This window comes from Hypomesus transpacificus, chromosome 16, assembly GCF_021917145.1.
Source record: "Hypomesus transpacificus isolate Combined female chromosome 16, fHypTra1, whole genome shotgun sequence".
In the NCBI taxonomy this organism is placed as follows: domain Eukaryota; kingdom Metazoa; phylum Chordata; class Actinopteri; order Osmeriformes; family Osmeridae; genus Hypomesus; species Hypomesus transpacificus.
This window is the reverse complement of record NC_061075.1, coordinates 443,648-462,186: the sequence shown is the minus strand read 5'-3', so window position 1 is coordinate 462,186 and position 18,539 is coordinate 443,648. Positions and strand designations below refer to the sequence as shown.

The window sequence follows — 18,539 nt, the reverse complement described above, 5'->3', positions numbered from 1 at the left end:
CGCCTCATGTGTCGATGAGGGGCCAAGATGTGTGAGGTTATTAACGCTGGTTCACAACATAGCGCTATGTCTAACGTCACGGCTAAAGTAAACAACAGACTTGGCCACAACTGAGACAAGTTTCTGTGTTCATAAAAAAAAAAGTATGAAAAAAGTATGAAGAAAAAAAGACATTTTAGTATTTTCTTAATAGTTTATTGTCATAGTTGTTGAGCTCTTTACTCTACCCTCTTTGTCGGGGACTGTAAATGTTGAACACTATCTATATTCTTTTTATCTTACACATTGCAAAAACAGCTGAATATTCACACTCAGAAAAGACACATTTACAATACACCTAGCAATCCACCGTTTTCCAAAAACTTTATGTCAGCTGACTACAAATTATACAAAAATATCAAAAAAGATACAATAGATGAGCACTAATATTATTCAAAATCAAAAATCTCTGCCTCTTTCTCTTTCCAGAAAGCAAAACTCCGGTCGATGTACTTGCAGATCTCGTCGTTGCTGAAGCTGGAAATGTCAGTTCCTTTCTTCAGCAGGCTTTCGTCAGGGGTCGGCGTTTGAACGAAGACCTTGGGCACCTTCCTGACCTCTGGCAGCGAGTGTTTCTCCTGCACGCTCGTCTTACTCTCCCCCTCGGACTCAGGAGCATTACCGAAGAACTTCACCTTGAGGTCCTCAAAGCCGTCTTTCCACTCCCGGTTCCCGGACTCGATGTCCTGCACCACCGCCTTGTGGAAGTCCCTGACAGTCTCCCAGGTGAAGCGGCCCAGGTGGTCGAACACTTCGAAGCAGAGCAGGTGCCTGACCTTCCTCTCCTCCGCCGGCAGCTCCTGCTCCAGGATGTGGAAGTACCCCAACATGAAGAGATCCAGGGTCAGGGTGTCGTACTCCACGCAGGATCCGTCCACACGCGGCAGGAACTGTTCCGGGGAAAAGAGGGCCTGCTGTTTGTGGAGGCGGCGGACCTGTCTGGAGGGGACGCTGGAGGTCATGTTCCTCCAGTTGTTCATCATCTTGTTGACGGCGCTCCGCTGCTTGAAAAAGTGTCCCATGGAGCTGTTCTCCATCATCTTCTTGGTGGGAGAGCCTTCCGCGCTGTGCTTGCGCTCCACTCCTGTCTTCTCCCCGGCCACGCCCCCCTCCATGCTCGACTTCCTCTCGGCGGTGTCCCTGCTTTTCAGGGTCACAGTGTAGGCCGACTTCTTCCAGTGGCCGAGGAACAAGACCACGATGCGCTCCTTCCTCAGGCTGGTGGTCTCTCTGACGTTCACCACGTTCTCCTCGTAGTCTCCACCCGAGTCGCTGTTCTGCTCCCTGTGCTGCTCCTCCCCCCTCCCTCCCTCCTCCTTTTTCTCCTCATGCGTGGGAGGGGACAGAGGCGACTCACAGACCGTGTCCTCGGACAGAGACGAGCTCTCGCCCTCAAAGGTCGACTTCAGGTTCCTCACCGAGACGCCAAACTGCTGGATCTCGCTCTCGATCTTCTCGCGGCTCTCCCTGCGGCCCCGGTTGGAGGTCTGGCGCTCGGGGGTCTGACCGAACACCGTCACCAGGTCCGTGTTGGGCATCTTGCAGTACGGCTGGTCCGACAGGTTGGTCATGAGCAAGGACATGCTCTTCACGATGCCCGAGATGCGGTTGCACCACACCGGCAGCGAGAGCTCGGCTTTGACGTTGCCAAACTGTGCGTTGACTGAGATGTTGACGATGGGCGCTGGCAGGATGTGCCTAAGCTCCTCGGCCAGGCGGGACAGCTCCAGCTCGTAACCCTCACAGTTCTTCTGCATGGACACGTTCTGGATCTGGTTCTCCAGGTAGATGAGATCGTCCTCAGTCAGAAGCTCCCCAAACGGACCCAGGATGGCGTTGTGGGCCTGGGAGTACCTCCAGCTCACCTTGGCATACCTGCTCCCAGACTCCTGCCAAGGAGACCAACACTGGATCAACATACAGAACATTACCAGGGAGGATTTCTCTTCTGATACGTAATGGCGTGGTATGGAATAACCACAGGACCAACAACAGGCTTCTGCATTTTTAACTCCTCAGGGGGCTGATGCACAAGCGAGACACCACACAGCAGAGGAAGAGGAACCTCGAATCACCTCTGCTGCATCTCACCTTCCTGCGCTGGTCCTCCTCGTCCAGCAGCCGGGCCTGCAGCTGGCGCACCATCACCTGCCTCTTCCACTCTGCGATGGGCCTGCCACGCTCATCATGAGTGGGAACCAGGTAGTCGATGTCTGACAGGTTGGCCTCCTCCGTGGGCAGAACCACCATCTTGTTCTGTGGGAGGAACACCACTTCCTGTCAGTATCAAACCCTCCACTTCAGTTCACAGACAGGAAGACTTTGAAGAAGGAAAGTAAGATAGATGGCATGTAAAATGATCACAAAACACGATAAAAATACTTTGGGTTTAAGCCCTACCCACTTCTGGTTTCTATCTGAATACAGATCATTTGGGGGGTGAACAGATACAGATAATGGCATCTCTGTACACTCCTACTAGTTACTAAAGTACTTACGACTTGTCCAGTGAAAGTTTCCCCAATTCCTGATTCCTTCAGAGAGGTCATGGACTTGATATTGTTCAAGAGTTTCTTATCTCCCATGAGGCCTTTACAGTCACCCAACATCATCTTCTGAGGCAGGATGATAGATGTCTCTTCAGCAGGTTTGCCAAGCTACCGTAGTAAGACGGAACAGCCAGTTAGATTTGATGAACAGAATATAAACAGGATCAGATTGAACGTACTGACCTCTGGTGTTGCACTGATCCCTGACTTCAGAGAACAGATGGACTTCATATTAGTGAGAAGTTTTTTATCTCCAAGGAAACCTTTCTTGTCATCTAGCGTCACATTCCGAGTGGTCTCTGGAGCCGACTTGAAGATATATAGAGAAATATTTGTTAGCGTGGATGAACTGAATCTAAAGAATAGGATCTAAGGTGGAAAGTAGTTACCATTCGTCTTGCAAGAATGTCCCCAGTTCCTGATACCTTCAGAGAATTTATGGATTTCATACTGGTGAGAAGTTTTTTATCTCCCAGGAAACCTTCTTGGTGTGAGAGAGGGGGGGCTGTGGGATACCTGGCCTGGGCTGGCTCCTCAGACTCTGGTTGCTAGGACAACAAAAGAGCTTGTTACGCCTTGATATGAGAATGAGATGATGAAAAAGGATAAAACCGAATTTAAGTTTGTTTTTTTGGGGGTCGAAGTGTTCTTCCAACCTTCAAGCTCTCCATCTCTCTACCACGGATGTGACAGTCCCTTTGTGGGTCGCTAAGGCGATGGTAGTAGTCCCCTTTGCTGGTTTGCCAGGAGACAGCTGACCTCACTTCCTCCTCTGCGGGGTCTGTTTCCTCAATGGGCTGATCCGCAGCGAAGGGCTGTGCGACACAGGAGGAGAATGCACAGTCAAGCTCTGGAGGGAGAGTGAGACCCAGCTGGGTTAGAGCAGCACGTCCTGGGCTCAGGACAGAGCTGGCACAGGTTCACACCACCACAGGGAGGCTGAAGACATGGAAACATTTACAGCCCCCCCTTAATGAACCTGTAACATCCTAATGGACTCCATGCAGAATGCATATCAAATGTAGCTCTCCAAGGACAGCATTAAACACACGCACACACAACATCAAAGGCAGGGGCTGCTGCATGCTGCGTGCTGCAGCCTCCGTGAGGTGGTCCTCGCACGGCTCTTTGATGTCGAACACCAAATATGCTGTGACATCGCTCAAGCAGGGAGTAAACTTCCCAGAAGTTGTGTAATACATCACAGAAGTTGTGTAATACAATAACACGCAAACAGAGAACAGGGGGTTGAGGGTGGGTGGCGTGAGCGGGTGGAGCTGCGGGGAACCAAATCCCTCTGCGACCTTCTCCTAACAGCTCAGCGTCCTCGACCCCTCTGCTCATCTGAGGGTTTCATGAGCTGCATTTGGTTTTCATCAGCACCTTCTCCTAATCACGACCCAGACGTGCTAACAGCCTGCTGGTCTCTGCTGCTCTGATCCTCCCTTGCTCCAGGCTACACAGACAGGGAACAGCCAGAGCAGCTTAGAGATGAAGCCTCACTTGCAGTGTTGCAGACAAACAGGCCATCAGGAACCCCTCTCACACTGAGCTACCAAGGGTCCAGGCTTGTTTGGCCAACTGATTAATTGGCAGTGGGCAGCGGTATAGGCGAGAGTACATACAGGTACTGTAAATGTAGAGCCACTTAATTCTTCATGGATAAACAGCATTCCTACTTATTACCATCCACATTAGCTGTTAAGAGTATATACATGTTTTATCCGACACGATTACACCACTATCAACCTGTCCAGGTTTCCTAAAGAGAGGCCATTCTTTGACACACTAAATCAAGTCCAGTACAGCGAACCAGCGTTGTACGATCCCGATAAGGAGGTTTACAGTGACGGATGGCCACGTGGAATGTATACAGTAAGGTGAGAATCCCACATAGGGGCTTCCAGATGTAAATCCATGTCTTTCCCCACCTCAGTGATCTTCCAGGGTGCTGCTTCTTTACACTCAGGAGGAACAACTCACATCCATCCTGTGAACACAATTCATATGTTAACCACATAACTCCGTGGTTAGAACATTGGATTGAGGTCACAGGATCAAATCCCCCCTCTACCTCACTTTGGGTAAAAGCAGCTACTTAATGAATATATTTGTAGTAGCCTACTTTGCTATTATGATGTTATTACTGTCCAGCTGGTGATCCTAGCAGCTGGCATGTATGGATCTGATGAAGCTTGATTTCACCTAAATCTAAACTATTAAGGAAAGACCTCCAAGCACTGTCATCAAATCTGAATTATTTTAGCCGCAAAGCATTGATCTTATCTGGTGCGTCAGATGTTGTACAACCCCAATTCCAGAAAAGTTGGGACGTTGTGTAAAATAAAATAAAAAACAGAATACAATGATTTACAAATCTCATAAACCCATTATGTTATTCACAATAGAACATATGTTTAAACTGATGAAATGTACAATTTAAGGTAAAAAAAAATATGAAAAAATAAGGTAATTTTGAATTTGATGACAGCAACACGTCTCAGCAGCTGTTGAGCAGCAAGAATCCTATATCAGACACAAAAGGGACAACGTTCCTCTCCCACAACTCCAGCAACTGGTCTCCTCAGTTCCCAGACAGACACAGGCTGTTGTCCAGAGAAGAGGGGATGCTACACGGTGGTAAACGTAGCGCGGTCCCAACTTTTTTGAGACGTGTTGCTGCCATCATATTCAAAATTACCTTATTTTTTCCTTAAAATTGTACATTCCATTAGTTTAAACATTTGACATGTTTTAAATGTTATTTTGTGAATAACATAATGGGTTCATGAGATTTGTAAATCATTGTATTCTGTTGTTTATTTTATTTTACACAATGTCCCAACTTTTCTGGAATTGGGGTTGTAAGGGAGAGATAAGTTATGGTTCAATCCTAACACAATCCTAACCCTGACCATAAAACATTAAATATGCCTTTAATTTAAATGTTTTCAATTTCAAGTCAGATTATTAACGTGCTTTCTATTTAATATAGAGTAATAATGTAAATGTATTGGTGTATTTCATGATTTTGTGATTAACTGTGTGATGTCAGTATAAAAAACTCTAATATTCATTTAACAAGAAACACATGTCCTATTGAAGTAAACCCATACATGTAACAGCTACACAAAAAAACAACAGCACAACCCAGATCAAAAATGCTGAGACACAAACACAAACCAATCCAACCTTGAGCAGCACTCCCAACAGCCTACAGAGCAGACTGTGTGAGCAGCAGCAGTCTCCCCGGCGACTCAGCGATCCAGACAACTCCTCCGTTCCCGGGACAACACGAGTCTAGACTCGGGATCCAGTCTGTCGATCAGCCTCTTGCCGTTTGACACCCTCATCAACAATCGCTCGTCTCTGTCACTGACTACGACGGCGCCAGGCAATAAACAATAAACTCTGATCGGAGATTGCCGTTAATTATTAAGAGGTGGGATTGGGTGGCCGGTAATGTCACTAATGCAGGAACAAACCAATGTCCATGTTGTGGCACAGAGAGGTAACAGAGGGAGGCTGTCAAAGCAGCCAGAACAGAAACACTTTATCCTGAGAAACACTTTATCCTAAGAAACACCTTATCCTGAGAAACACTTTATCCTGAGGGTTACGGGGTTTTTTCCACTCACGGCCGGTGAGTGGAACGCTCCGCACAACGCCTCCGAGATTTCTAGACATTTGAAACGATGGGGGGGGAATGTGTGGTAGTTTCACCTGGTCCAGGGTTAGGGTTCACCTGGTCCATGGTTAGGGTGGGTCTCAGTGGGTTGACGTCTAGTTTAAGAGCATCTGTGAAACCCTTTGTGAAAATTTTGAAAAAGGAAAAAGGTTTGTTTCATGATGCGACTTTAATCAGATTTGAACTGAGATGTCTCTCACGTCAAGTGGAAAAAGCTGCCAATTACAGTAGGGGAGGTATGAGTTGATAGTCTGATAAAACTCCTGTTGACATTATGCCTGCAGCGATGAGGAGAGATAAGCAGCAGATCCTGTATCAGAGAAGCTCATTAGCGAGAATGAGCAGTTCTGAGGACACAGGCAGCTGTTGTGACAACTATCCACCGCATCCTGCAGGATCAGGTGGCACACACACGGGATGCACCTCCACAACCAACGTTTCACTTCCTCCAGTCTGAGCTCAACCAGCTGACCTGCATCCTCACAGGCAATACCCCGACCTCCGGGGAAACCAGGAGGAAACCAGATACAGCACAGAGGAAAACCAGGAGACCGGACACAGCTGAAACACTTTCCACCTTTTGCCAGTTTCTCAAACACAAATCACATTCAATATCCGAGACTGAAAACAGAGAAATCATAATTCATTTAGAAGATGTTAGATGTTATCCAAAGTGAAGTACAGATGGGGATTCAAACCTGCGACCTCTGGATGCACTGTCAAATCTCCACCACTGACCAACACCCAAGCCCTGGATTTATCCTTTTGATCGCCTGACACATTTGGAGGCAGAAGAGAGATGGAGAGAGTGAGACGGGTTAGTGATGGAGAGAGTGAGACAGGTGAGTGATGGAGACAGTGAGACAGGTGAATGATGGAGATAGTGAGACAGGTGAGTGATGGAGAGAGTGAGACAGGTGAGTGATGGAGAGAGTGAGACAGAGCCTCCCCAGTAGTGATAAACTCAGCTCCGCTTCATCAAAGGCTGTGTGATTCTACCAAGATGAATCTCTGGGGCTGGAAGCTCTCTGTGATGTGAGAGATGATGAGGGTTTAACCAGAAACAGCCAGGGCCCCTCGGTTCTGTAGCCAGGCTGAGCTGAGAAGAGACAGGCTCTGTCCTTACTGCCCTCTAGTGGACACAATCAGCTTCATATCCGAGTTGTTCTCCCCCCCCCCCATAAGATTGAGCTCTCTCCCATCCAGCCGCTGGTAGACTTCACGGCCTGTTTACAGGCTTTGTTATTGACAGACAGCTTGGTCTTTTTGACCAACAACTGAGACAATGACAACCCAACTGGAAGAGGATCTGTGAGTAGATGATATATATATATATTATATATACACATTACTGCTATGTACAGTACATGGAGGCCAGCTTAAGGACGATCCAAGCTTTTCTGGAAACAACAGCCCTGCTTACAGAAACTTGTGTCATTTCCAAGTGCTTGTTGTGAATGGAGAGGGGAAGTTGTAGATGAGTGTAAAATAAACCCGGCGTCGCCAGCTGTTTATTTGATTGCAGCTGTTTGAGAGAGGCACTGAGAGAGGCACTGAGAGAGGCAGTGAGAGAGCCGTGCACAGGGAGGGCGACCTTCTCTGGGAACAAACCAGACATGTGAAGCCAAGCACGCAACTCTCTGGACGCAGTCCCAAACAATCCATTAGAGTCACAGTAAGGACATGAGGCTGTCGTGCCGACACTGGAGAAGCGGTCGAATGCTACAAAGTGCGATTGAAGCTTGCGAACATGCCAGAACACCACCAGAAATTTGATTAAAATATGACACTTTCACCTCTGTGCTGCAGAACAGGAAGTTACTTGGGATAGGAAATCCTTCGCTGTCAAGTGACAAACAGGAAGTAAATATATTGTGTTAAAACACAAAACTTAGACAGCAGCCTGGACTCGTCTCAGACAGAGAGGGCCTAAACCCTGACAGACTGCATCTCTAATTTTGAGTTGCAGAGTAACATAATACTGTAGATTCTACCACACACAGACACTGGAGTGCTCACTTTGAGTGACAGACTTGTCACTTCCAAGCTCTGGAAAATAACATGACACACAATCAAACGAGTGTTTGAAGCCAGTGACATCCTGCTCCCCAGGCTGAGTGGAGGGATAGAGTTGCCCGCTTCCAGGCATCAGAACGGTGAAAACGCTGAAACCGAAGCCTGCAGATCTCGTAACCCCACCGGCCCCAGGCCCTCCACCTGAGCCACTACAGAGAGGTAACCGATAGGCCCTCCTCTCCCAGCAGATCCAGCCACATCCCACAGCCAAGCAACCCCGCGGCTAATTAGCTCTCCACTAAGGAGGGAGGGAGGGAAGGGGGTAGGTAGAGGAGGGAGGGAAAGAGGGAGAAATAGAGAGGGTGATAATGAGGGAGCAAGGGAGGATTACTCGAGGTATAGCCTAGCAGACTCCCACTCATCCTCAAATAAAAGATATGAACACTTCTCTCCCCTCCTCACCTCTTCTTTCCCCTCCTCTCCTGTCCTCTCGCCTGTCTCTCTGTGTAAGTCCAAAGGGATATTCCTAGCATGTGGCTAACAGGTTAATGAGGGTCAGTTTGTTGACAGATCGGTCTGAGAAAGATTTTCTCTTTTCTTTTTTTTTGCTTGTTCCGCTTTTCCCATGAGAGAATCGGTTCATCTGTTTTTCATCTGGCTGTATAATAACATGGAAAATAGGGAAAAAAGATTCTGTTGCAAATCAATGAACCAACATTCGATGTTTCCAAGAACAGAGATGTGTCTCTCAGGTCTGCGTCTTGTGATTAAGATCGTCTGTGCTTTCAGGACGAGGCTAGGTGCAAAAGGTGTCAGCCCTGCAATATTAACAATCCAGATTAAGGAGCGTCTTGCTTACCAACACAATACAAAAGAGTCTCAGAGTGTTCTCATCTGCAACTGAACCGGTCCGTCATCTCCAGGACACAGGCTTAGCAGCACCTGGCCTCCCCCCCACAGCCTCCTACCCTCAGCCTCCCACCCACAGCCTCCCACCCACAGCCTCCCACCCTCAGCCTCCCTGAGCACCTGGCCTCCCACCCTCAGCCTCCCTCACTCACGTCTCTCTCAGACTGACAGGTGAAGTTGAAAGGAAAACCGGTCAGAGAAACTTCTCTCTCTCCTTCCCTCTCTCTCTCTTCCTCCCTCTCTTGGTACCAGGGCTAGGGTAGCTAGCAGGGTGACAGGATGTCTAGGGACTCGGTACCAAGGCTAGCTAGCATGGTGTAGCTAGCATGGTGTAGCTAGCATGGTGTAGCTAGCAGGTGTAGCTAGCAGGGTGTAACTAACAGGCTGTAGCTAGCAGGGTGTAACTAACAGGGTGTAGCTAGCATGGTGTAGCTAGCAGGGTGTAACTAACAGGGTGTAGCTAGCAAGGTGTAACTAACAGGGTGTAGCTAGCAGGGTGTAGCTAGCATGGTGTAGCTAGCAGGGTGTAGCTAGCAGGGTGTAGCTAGCAGGGTGTAGCTAGCACGGTGTAGCTAACAGGGTGTAGCTAGCAGGGTGTAGCTAGCAGGGTGTAGCTAGCAGGGTGGAGGGAGCTCACACATCTCTCGGCCATGCGCAGGACACTGGCACAGTCGTAGTGCCCGTTGTACTCGGCCAGGTCAGCTGCAGTGAAGCCATCGATGTCCTGCACAGACGCCTCCACCTGATTGGCTAACAAGATCCTGCAGCACTGGGGAGGGGGAAACAGAGCCAAACAACATTAAAATAAGTTTACATTCACAATTATTTCTTATATTATATTTACAGTATGTACATAACATACTATATTGTAGGGAATTCCAACCCTGTTCCTCGAGAGCTACCGTCTTGTAGGGTTTTACAGAAGTGGACTACAGGACTGTAGTTCTACAGGAACAAGGAGAGTTCTGCTGGATGACAGGTGACACGGCGTACCTCCAGTTCCCCGTGTTCGGCAGCGTCGTGCAGGGGTGTTCCTCCCCAGCGGTCCCTGGAGAGGACGGCCCCCATGCGGAGCAGCCTCTCCAGCACGCGGTGGTGACCCCCGCAGGCGGCAAAGTGCACTGCGGTGGTGCCCTCCTGGTCCTGGCTGGAGACACTCAGCTCTGTGAAGTTGGCCTACCAGGGAGAGGACATGGGGATCAGACTGAGCACAGTTGGCCTACCAGAGAGAGGACATGGGGATCAGACTGAGCACAGTTGGCCTACCAGGGAGAGGACATGGGGATCAGACTGAGCACAGTTGGCCTACCAGAGAGAGGACATGGGAATCAGACTGAGCACAGTTGGCCTACCAGAGAGAGGACATGGGGATCAGACTGAGCACAGTTGGCCTACCAGAGAGAGGACATGGGGATCAGACTGAGCACAGTTGGCCTACCAGGGAGAGGACATGGGGATCAGACTGAGCACAGTTGGCCTACCAGAGAGAGGACATGGGGATCAGACTGAGCACAGTTGGCCTACCAGAGAGAGGACATGGGGATCAGACTGAGCACAGTTGGCCTACCAGGGAGAGGACATGGGGATCAGACTGAGCACAGTTGGCCTACCAGAGAGAGGACATGGGGATCAGACTGAGCACAGTTGGCCTACCAGGGAGAGGACATGGGGATCAGACTGAGCACAGTTGGCCTACCAGAGAGAGGACATGGGGATCAGACTGAGCACAGTTGGCCTACCAGGGAGAGGACATGGGGATCAGACTGAGCACAGTTGGCCTACCAGAGAGAGGACATGGGGATCAGACTGAGCACAGTTGGCCTACCAGAGAGAGGACATGGGGATCAGACTGAGCACAGTTGGCCTACCAGAGAGAGGACATGGGGATCAGACTGAGCACAGTTGGCCTACCAGAGAGAGGACATGGGGATCAGACTGAGCACAGTTGGCCTACCAGAGAGAGGACATGGGGATCAGACTGAGCACAGTTGGCCTACCAGAGAGAGGACATGGGGATCAGACTGAGCACAGTTGGCCTACCAGGGAGAGGACATGGGGATCAGACTGAGCACAGTTGGCCTACCAGGGAGAGGACATGGGGATCAGACTGAGCACAGTTGGCCTACCAGGGAGAGGACATGGGGATCAGACTGAGCACAGTTGGCCTACCAGAGAGAGGACATGGGGATCAGACTGAGCACAGTTGGCCTACCAGGGAGAGGACATGGGGATCAGACTGAGCACAGTTGGCCTACCAGGGAGAGGACATGGGGATCAGACTGAGCACAGTTGGCCTACCAGAGAGAGGACATGGGGATCAGACTGAGCACAGTTGGCCTACCAGAGAGACGACATGGGGATCAGACTGAGCATAGTTGGCCTACCAGAGAGAGGACATGGGTATCATACTGAGCACAGTTGGCCTACCAGAGAGAGGACATGGGGATCAGACTGAGCACAGTTGGCCTACCAGAGAGAGGACATGGGGATCAGACTGAGCACAGTTGGCCTACCAGAGAGAGGACATGGGGATCAGACTGAGCACAGTTGGCCTACCAGAGAGAGGACATGGGGATCAGACTGAGCACAGTTGGCCTACCAGAGAGAGGACATGGGGATCAGACTGAGCACAGTTGGCCTACCAGGGAGAGGACATGGGGATCAGACTGAGCACAGTTGGCCTACCAGAGAGAGGACATGGGGATCAGACTGAGCACAGTTGGCCTACCAGAGAGAGGACATGGGGATCAGACTGAGCACAGTTGGCCTACAAGGGAGAGGACATGGGGATCAGACTGAGCACAGTTGGCCTACCAGAGAGAGGACATGGGGATCAGACTGAGCACAGTTGGTCTACCAGAGAGAGGACATGGGGATCAGACTGAGCACAGTTGGCCTACCAGAGAGAGGACATGGGGATCAGACTGAGCACAGTTGGCCTACCAGAGAGAGGACATGGGGATCAGACTGAGCACAGTTGGCCTACCAGAGAGAGGACATGGGGATCAGACTGAGCACAGTTGGCCTACCAGAGAGAGGCCTACCAGAGAGAGGACATGGGGATCAGACTGAGCACAGTTGGCCTACCAGAGAGAGGACATGGGGATCAGACTGAGCACAGTTGGCCTACCAGAGAGAGGACATGGGGATCAGACTGAGCACAGTTGGCCTACCAGAGAGAGGACATGGGGATCAGACTGAGCACAGTTGGCCTACCAGAGAGAGGACATGGGGATCAGACTGAGCACAGTTGGCCTACCAGAGAGAGGACATGGGGATCAGACTGAGCACAGTTGGCCTACCAGAGAGAGGCACATGGCCTACCAGGAGAGGACATGGGGATCAGACTGAGCACAGTTGGCCTACCAGAGAGAGGACATGGGGATCAGACTGAGCACAGTTGGCCTACCAGGCAGAGGACATGGGGATCAGACTGAGCACAGTTGGCCTACCAGAGAGAGGACATGGGGATCAGACTGAGCACAGTTGGCCTACCAGGGAGAGGACATGGGGATCAGACTGAGCACAGTTGGCCTACCAGAGAGAGGACATGGGGATCAGACTGAGCACAGTTGGCCTACCAGGGAGAGGACATGGGGATCAGACTGAGCACAGTTGGCCTACCAGAGAGAGGACATGGGGATCAGACTGAGCACAGTTGGCCTACCAGAGAGAGGACATGGGGATCAGACTGAGCACAGTTGGCCTACCAGAGAGAGGACATGGGGATCAGACTGAGCACAGTTGGCCTACCAGAGAGAGGACATGGGGATCAGACTGAGCACAGTTGGCCTACCAGAGAGAGGACATGGGGATCAGACTGAGCACAGTTGGCCTACCAGGGAGAGGACATGGGGATCAGACTGAGCACACACACACAGAGACCATGGGGAGACCAGTGGGGAGACTAGGGTGCAGTCCAGGGGGAGGGCCACTCACCAGCCAGACCACCACAGCGAGGTGGCCCATGTGTGCAGCGGCATGCAGGCCTGTCATACCGTCCCTGGCCCTGCGCTGCACATCCGCTCCACAGTCCCTCACCAGGTACTCCACCACGTGCAGACGACCCTCCTGACACGCCAGGTAGAGGGGCGTGGCTCCCAGGGCTGTCTGGCGTTCCACACACCTGTCAGGTGGGGGGGAAAGGGTGACTACTGGGGAGGGAGTTTCACGTTTAAATTCTTAGCAACTGTTATGCAACACAGAGGTCGAAAGGTCAGCATCAACTCTCTTCTGTACATGTTGAGCTCTGGTGTGCCCACTCTGTGTCACGGACATGGGACAGACATAGTGCCAGCCTGCATTATTCAGGCACTGCTGATGGTCACATGTGATGCTGTGACCCTGTCCGTGTCACGCAAATACACCTCCTTCCTTCCGGTAACCCAGAGGGGCTGACTGTGTGAGAACCTGACATGAGCGGAGAGCCATCCAGGCCTGACGGTCTCTGTTACAGGAGGAGGGGGGAGAGGAGGGGGGAGAGGAGGGGAGGGGAGGGGGGAGGGGAGGGGAGGGGAGAGAGGAGAGGAGGGAGGGGAGGGGAGGGGAGAGGGGAGAGGAGAGGAGAGGAGGGGAGGGGAGGGGAGGGGAGGGGAGGGGAGGGGGGAGAGGAGGGGAGGGGAGAGGGGAGAGGGGAGAGGGGAGAGGGGAGAGGAGGGGAGGGGAGGGGAGGGGAGGGGAGGGGGGAGAGGGGAGAGGAGGGGAGGGGAGGGGGGAGGGGAGAGGGGAGAGGAGGGGAGGGGAGGGGAGGGGGGAGGGGAGAGGGGGGGTAGAGGAGGGGAGGGGAGAGGGGAGAGGAGGGGGGAGGGGAGAGGAGGGGAGGGGGGAGGGGAGAGGAGGGGGGAGAGGAGGGGAGGGGAGGGGAGAGGAGGGGGGAGGGGAGAGGAGGGGAGGGGGGAGAGTAAAGGGCTTTCTGGTGAAAAGGTGGATTCTTCATTAATACTTATTTTGGTGGTTCTTCAAACTCTGAAAGTGTTACATGAACATGCCAGAGTATCTGGAAAAGGCAGAAACTTAAAAAACACAAAATAAAAACACTACACAAGCAAATATTAGTCAAAATCAAGTGATGAGTTGAAATCAATGGGGTGTAACTAAAAAAAGAGTTTAGTTACACTTTGAAAGTCTTGAATTCTGGCCTAACCCAGATCGGTCTCCAGTGTTTCCCATTCTGATTAGCAGTAAAACCCCCGGGGTAGTTCGATATGTGGGTCATGCTGCCCTGCCCTATTCTCTCCAGATCCTCTTCTCTTTAATTAGACCCAGGTCTAGTGGCACTGTCACGGTGCCCTCACACACACGCTGGGTGGAGAGATCTCTGCTGTTTCAGTGGGGCACGGATGGCTGAAGCTTGAGTGTGTGTGGATCTGTGTGTGTGTGTGTGTGTGAGTTCCCCATGCTCTGAGGATCATATGTCACGTCACCCAGGACCAGGTTAGAGTCACAGGATATCCCCAGGTTAGAGTCACAGGATATCCCCAGGCTTTCTCTGTGGGTCACAGGAGTCATGCAAGGAGTAAACATGCCCCTAATCCTGGAGAGACACTCTAGTCCTCAAAACAAACAGATCTAAAGGTGTCTGGATTATTATCAACTGTGGCTTCTTTTACCATCTTGAATATGACGTCTTCACCAGACACTAGTTATGGATGATCTCTGCTATATGTTCTACATTCATGAAAGAAAAGGAGAGAGAGAGAAAGAGAGAGAGAGAAAGGGAGAGAGAGAGAGGGAGCGAGAGAGAGCGAGAGCGAAAGGGAGAGAGAGAGAGAGAGATAGGGAGGGGCGGCTGTTACCCAGGGGCCTGGTGCAGCAGTAGTTTCAGACAGGTCAGGTTGCCCATGGCAGCAGCGTAGTGGGCAGGGACAGCCCCGCACAACGTCTCCGCCTCGGCCACGCCCCCGGCAGACAGCAGCCAATGAACGACTTCCGTCCGGCCGAATCGTGCCGCCAGGTGCAGAGCTGTGTTACCTGCCACATCTCGGTCCTGAAACACAGGAACCATGACAGTCTGGAGAACACAGAGGAACCATGACAGTCTGGAGAACACAGAGGAACCATGACAGATACATTTCACCTCCAGACCAACCCCCCCCCCCCTCCCCCAGACTGACCTCCAGGCTGCAGCCTCCCTCCCTCCCCCCAGACTGACCTCCAGCCTCCCTCCCTCCCCCCACACTGACCTCCAGCCTCCCTCCCTCCCCCAGACTGACCTCCAGCCTCCCTCCCTCCCCCAGACTGACCTCCTTCCCCCCCCCCAGACTGACCTCCAGCCTCCTTCCCCCCCCCAGACTGACCTCCAGCCTCCCTCCCTCCCCCCACACTGACATCCAGCCTCCCTCCCTCCCCCCAGACTGACCTCCAGCCTCCCTCCCTCCCCCCACACTGACCTCCAGCCTCCCTCCCCCCAGACTGACCTCCAGCCTCCCTCCCCCCACACTGACCTCCAGCCTCCCTCCCTCCCCCCAGACTGACCTCCAGCCTCCCTCCCTCCCCCCACACTGACCTCCAGCCTCCCTCCCTCCCCCCAGACTGACCTCCAGCCTCCCTCCCTCCCCCCACACTGACCTCCAGCCTCCCTCCCTCCCCCCAGACTGACCTCCAGCCTCCCTCCCTCCCCCAGACTGACCTCCTTCCCCCCCCCCCAGACTGACCTCCAGCCTCCTTCCCCCCCCCAGACTGACCTCCAGCCTCCCTCCCTCCCCCCACACTGACATCCAGCCTCCCTCCCTCCCCCCCAGACTGACCTCCAGCCTCCCTCCCTCCCCCCACACTGACCTCCAGCCTCCCTCCCTCCCCCCAGACTGACCTCCAGCCTCCCTCCCTCCCCCCACACTGACCTCCAGCCTCCCTCCCTCCCCCCAGACTGACCTCCAGCCTCCCTCCCTCCCCCCACACTGACCTCCAGCCTCCCTCCCTCCCCCCAGACTGACCTCCAGCCTCCCTCCCTCCCCCCACACTGACCTCCAGCCTCCCTCCCTCCCCCCAGACTGACCTCCAGCCTCCCTCCCTCCCCCCACACTGACCTCCAGCCTCCCTCCCTCCCCCCAGACTGACCTCCAGCTTCCCTCCCTCCCCCAGACTGACCTCCTTCCCCCCCCCCCCAGACTGACCTCCAGCCTCCTTCCCCCCCCCAGACTGACCTCCAGCCTCCCTCCCTCCCCCCACACTGACATCCAGCCTCCCTCCCTCCCCCCAGACTGACCTCCAGCCTCCCTCCCTCCCCCCACACTGACCTCCAGCCTCCCTCCCTCCCCCCAGACTGACCTCCAGCCTCCCTCCCTCCCCCCACACTGACCTCCAGCCTCCCTCCCTCCCCCCAGACTGACCTCCAGCCTCCCTCCCTCCCCCCACACTGACCTCCAGCCTCCCTCCCCCCAGACTGACCTCCAGCCTCCCTCCCTCCCCCCACACTGACCTCCAGCCTCCTTCCCTCCCCCCAGACTGACCTCCAGCCTCCCTCCCTCCCCCCACACTGACCTCCAGCCTCCCTCCCTCCCCCAGACTGACCTCCAGCCTCCCTCCCTCCCCCCACACTGACCTCCAGCCTCCCTCCCCCAGACTGACCTCCAGCCTCCCTCCCCCCAGACTGACCTCCAGCCTCCCTCCCTCCCCCACACTGACCTCCAGCCTCCCTCTCTCCCCCCACACTGACCTCCAGCCTCCCTCCCTCCCCCAGACTGACCTCCAGCCTCCCTCCCCCCCCCAGACTGACCTCCTTCCCCCCCCCCAGACTGACCTCCAGCCTCCCTCCCTCCCCTAGACTGACCTCCAGCCTCCCTCCCCCCACACTGACCTCCAGCCTCCTTCCATCCCCCAGACTGACCTCCAGCTTCCCTCCCTCCACCCAGACTGACCTCCAGCCTCCCTCCCCCCAGACTGACCTCCTTCCCCCCTGCCCAGACTGACCTCCAGCCTCCCTCCCTACCCCAGACTGACCTCCAGCCTCCCTCCCTCCCCCCACACTGACATCCAGCCTCCCTCCCTCCCCCCAGACTGACCTCCAGCCTCCCTCCCTCCCCCCACACTGACCTCCAGCCTCCCTCCCTCCCCCCAGACTGACCTCCAGCCTCCCTCCCTCCCCCCACACTGACCTCCAGCCTCCCTCCCTCCCCCCAGACTGACCTCCAGCCTCCCTCCCTCCCCCCACACTGACCTCCAGCCTCCCTCCCTCCCCCCAGACTGACCTCCAGCCTCCCTCCCTCCCCCCACACTGACCTCCAGCCTCCCTCCCTCCCCCAGACTGACCTCCAGCCTCCCTCCCTCCCCCCACACTGACCTCCAGCCTCCCTCCCTCCCCCAGACTGACCTCCAGCCTCCCTCCCTCCCCCCAGACTGACCTCCAGCCTCCCTCCCTCCCCCACACTGACCTCCAGCCTCCCTCTCTCCCCCCACACTGACCTCCAGCCTCCCTCCCTCCCCCAGACTGACCTCCAGCCTCCCTCCCTCCCCCAGACTGACCTCCTTCCCCCCCCCCCAGACTGACCTCCAGCCTCCCTCCCTCCCCCAGACTGACCTCCAGCCTCCCTCCCCCCACACTGACCTCCAGCCTCCTTCCACCCCCCAGACTGACCTCCAGCCTCCCTCCCTCCCCCCAGACTGACCTCCAGCCTCCCTCCCTCCACCCAGACTGACCTCCAGCCTCCCTCCCTCCCCCCAGACTGACCTCCTTCCCCCCCGCCCAGACTGACCTCCAGCCTCCCTCCCCCCACACTGACCTCCAGCCTCCCTCCCTCCCCCAGACTGAACTCCAGCCTCCCTCCGCCCAGACTGACCTCCAGCCTCTCTCCCTCCCCCAGACTGACCTCCAGCCTCCCTCCCCCCAGACTGACCTCCAGCCTCTCTCCCTCCCCCAGACTGACCTCCAGCCTCCTTCCCCCCCCCAGACTGACCTCCAGCCTCCCTCCCTCCCCCCAGACTGACCTCCAGGCTGCAGCCTCCCTGCTGCACCAGCCACTCCAGCTCTCGGGCGTGTCCCGTGGTGGCGGCATCATGGGCAGGGGTGGCCCTGTTCCGGGCTCGGGGGTCCGGCCGCATCCCCAGCTCCTCCACCAGGAGGCGCAGCACCTCCAGACGTCCACAGCGCGCTGCGTGGTGCAGAGGCCCCGCCCCCTGGAGGTCGGTGATGTCCGGGGAGACGCCCCCGGAGGTAGCAAGCCCCCGCAGCACAGACAGGTCCCCACAGGCAGCTGCTTGCAGGGCCTGGTGGAGCACCATCCTCAGTCAGGAGACAGGTGGCTGAGCGGTTAGGGAATCGGGCTAGTAATCTGAAGGTTGCGAGTTCGATTCCCGGCCGTGTCAAATGACGCTGTGTCCTTGGGCAAGGCACTTCACCCTAC

At 54.3% G+C, this 18,539-nt stretch overlaps 1 protein-coding gene across 1 annotated transcript; it reads right to left on the bottom strand.

Annotated features, from left to right (window-relative positions):
* Positions 1–250: 250 nt before the first annotated feature.
* On the bottom strand, positions 251–18,417 carry LOC124478696 (espin-like protein). Its single transcript, XM_047037070.1, has 11 exons — positions 18,124–18,417; positions 14,997–15,187; positions 13,141–13,327; positions 10,195–10,377; positions 9,839–9,970; positions 3,245–3,403; positions 2,978–3,136; positions 2,772–2,897; positions 2,538–2,696; positions 2,131–2,295; positions 251–1,928 (listed from the first exon to the last, which is right to left on the bottom strand). The coding sequence occupies exons 1-11, from the start codon at positions 18,415–18,417 to the stop codon at positions 429–431; spliced, it is 3,255 nt and encodes a 1,084-aa protein (XP_046893026.1). The 3' UTR covers positions 251–428.
* Positions 18,418–18,539: the final 122 nt, after the last annotated feature.

Excerpts from the sequence above, each read along its gene's own strand:
- LOC124478696 (XM_047037070.1), bottom strand. The coding sequence starts at position 18,417 with ATGGTGCTCCACCAGGCCCTGCAAGCAGCTGCCTGTGGGGACCTGTCT. Across the intron at positions 3,404-9,838 it reads TGCGCATGGCCGAGAGATGT|CCCTTCGCTGCGGATCAGCC; the intron begins GTGAGCTCCCTC and ends TGTGTCGCACAG. Across the intron at positions 3,137-3,244 it reads GAGAGATGGAGAGCTTGAAG|CAACCAGAGTCTGAGGAGCC; the intron begins GTTGGAAGAACA and ends TTGTTGTCCTAG.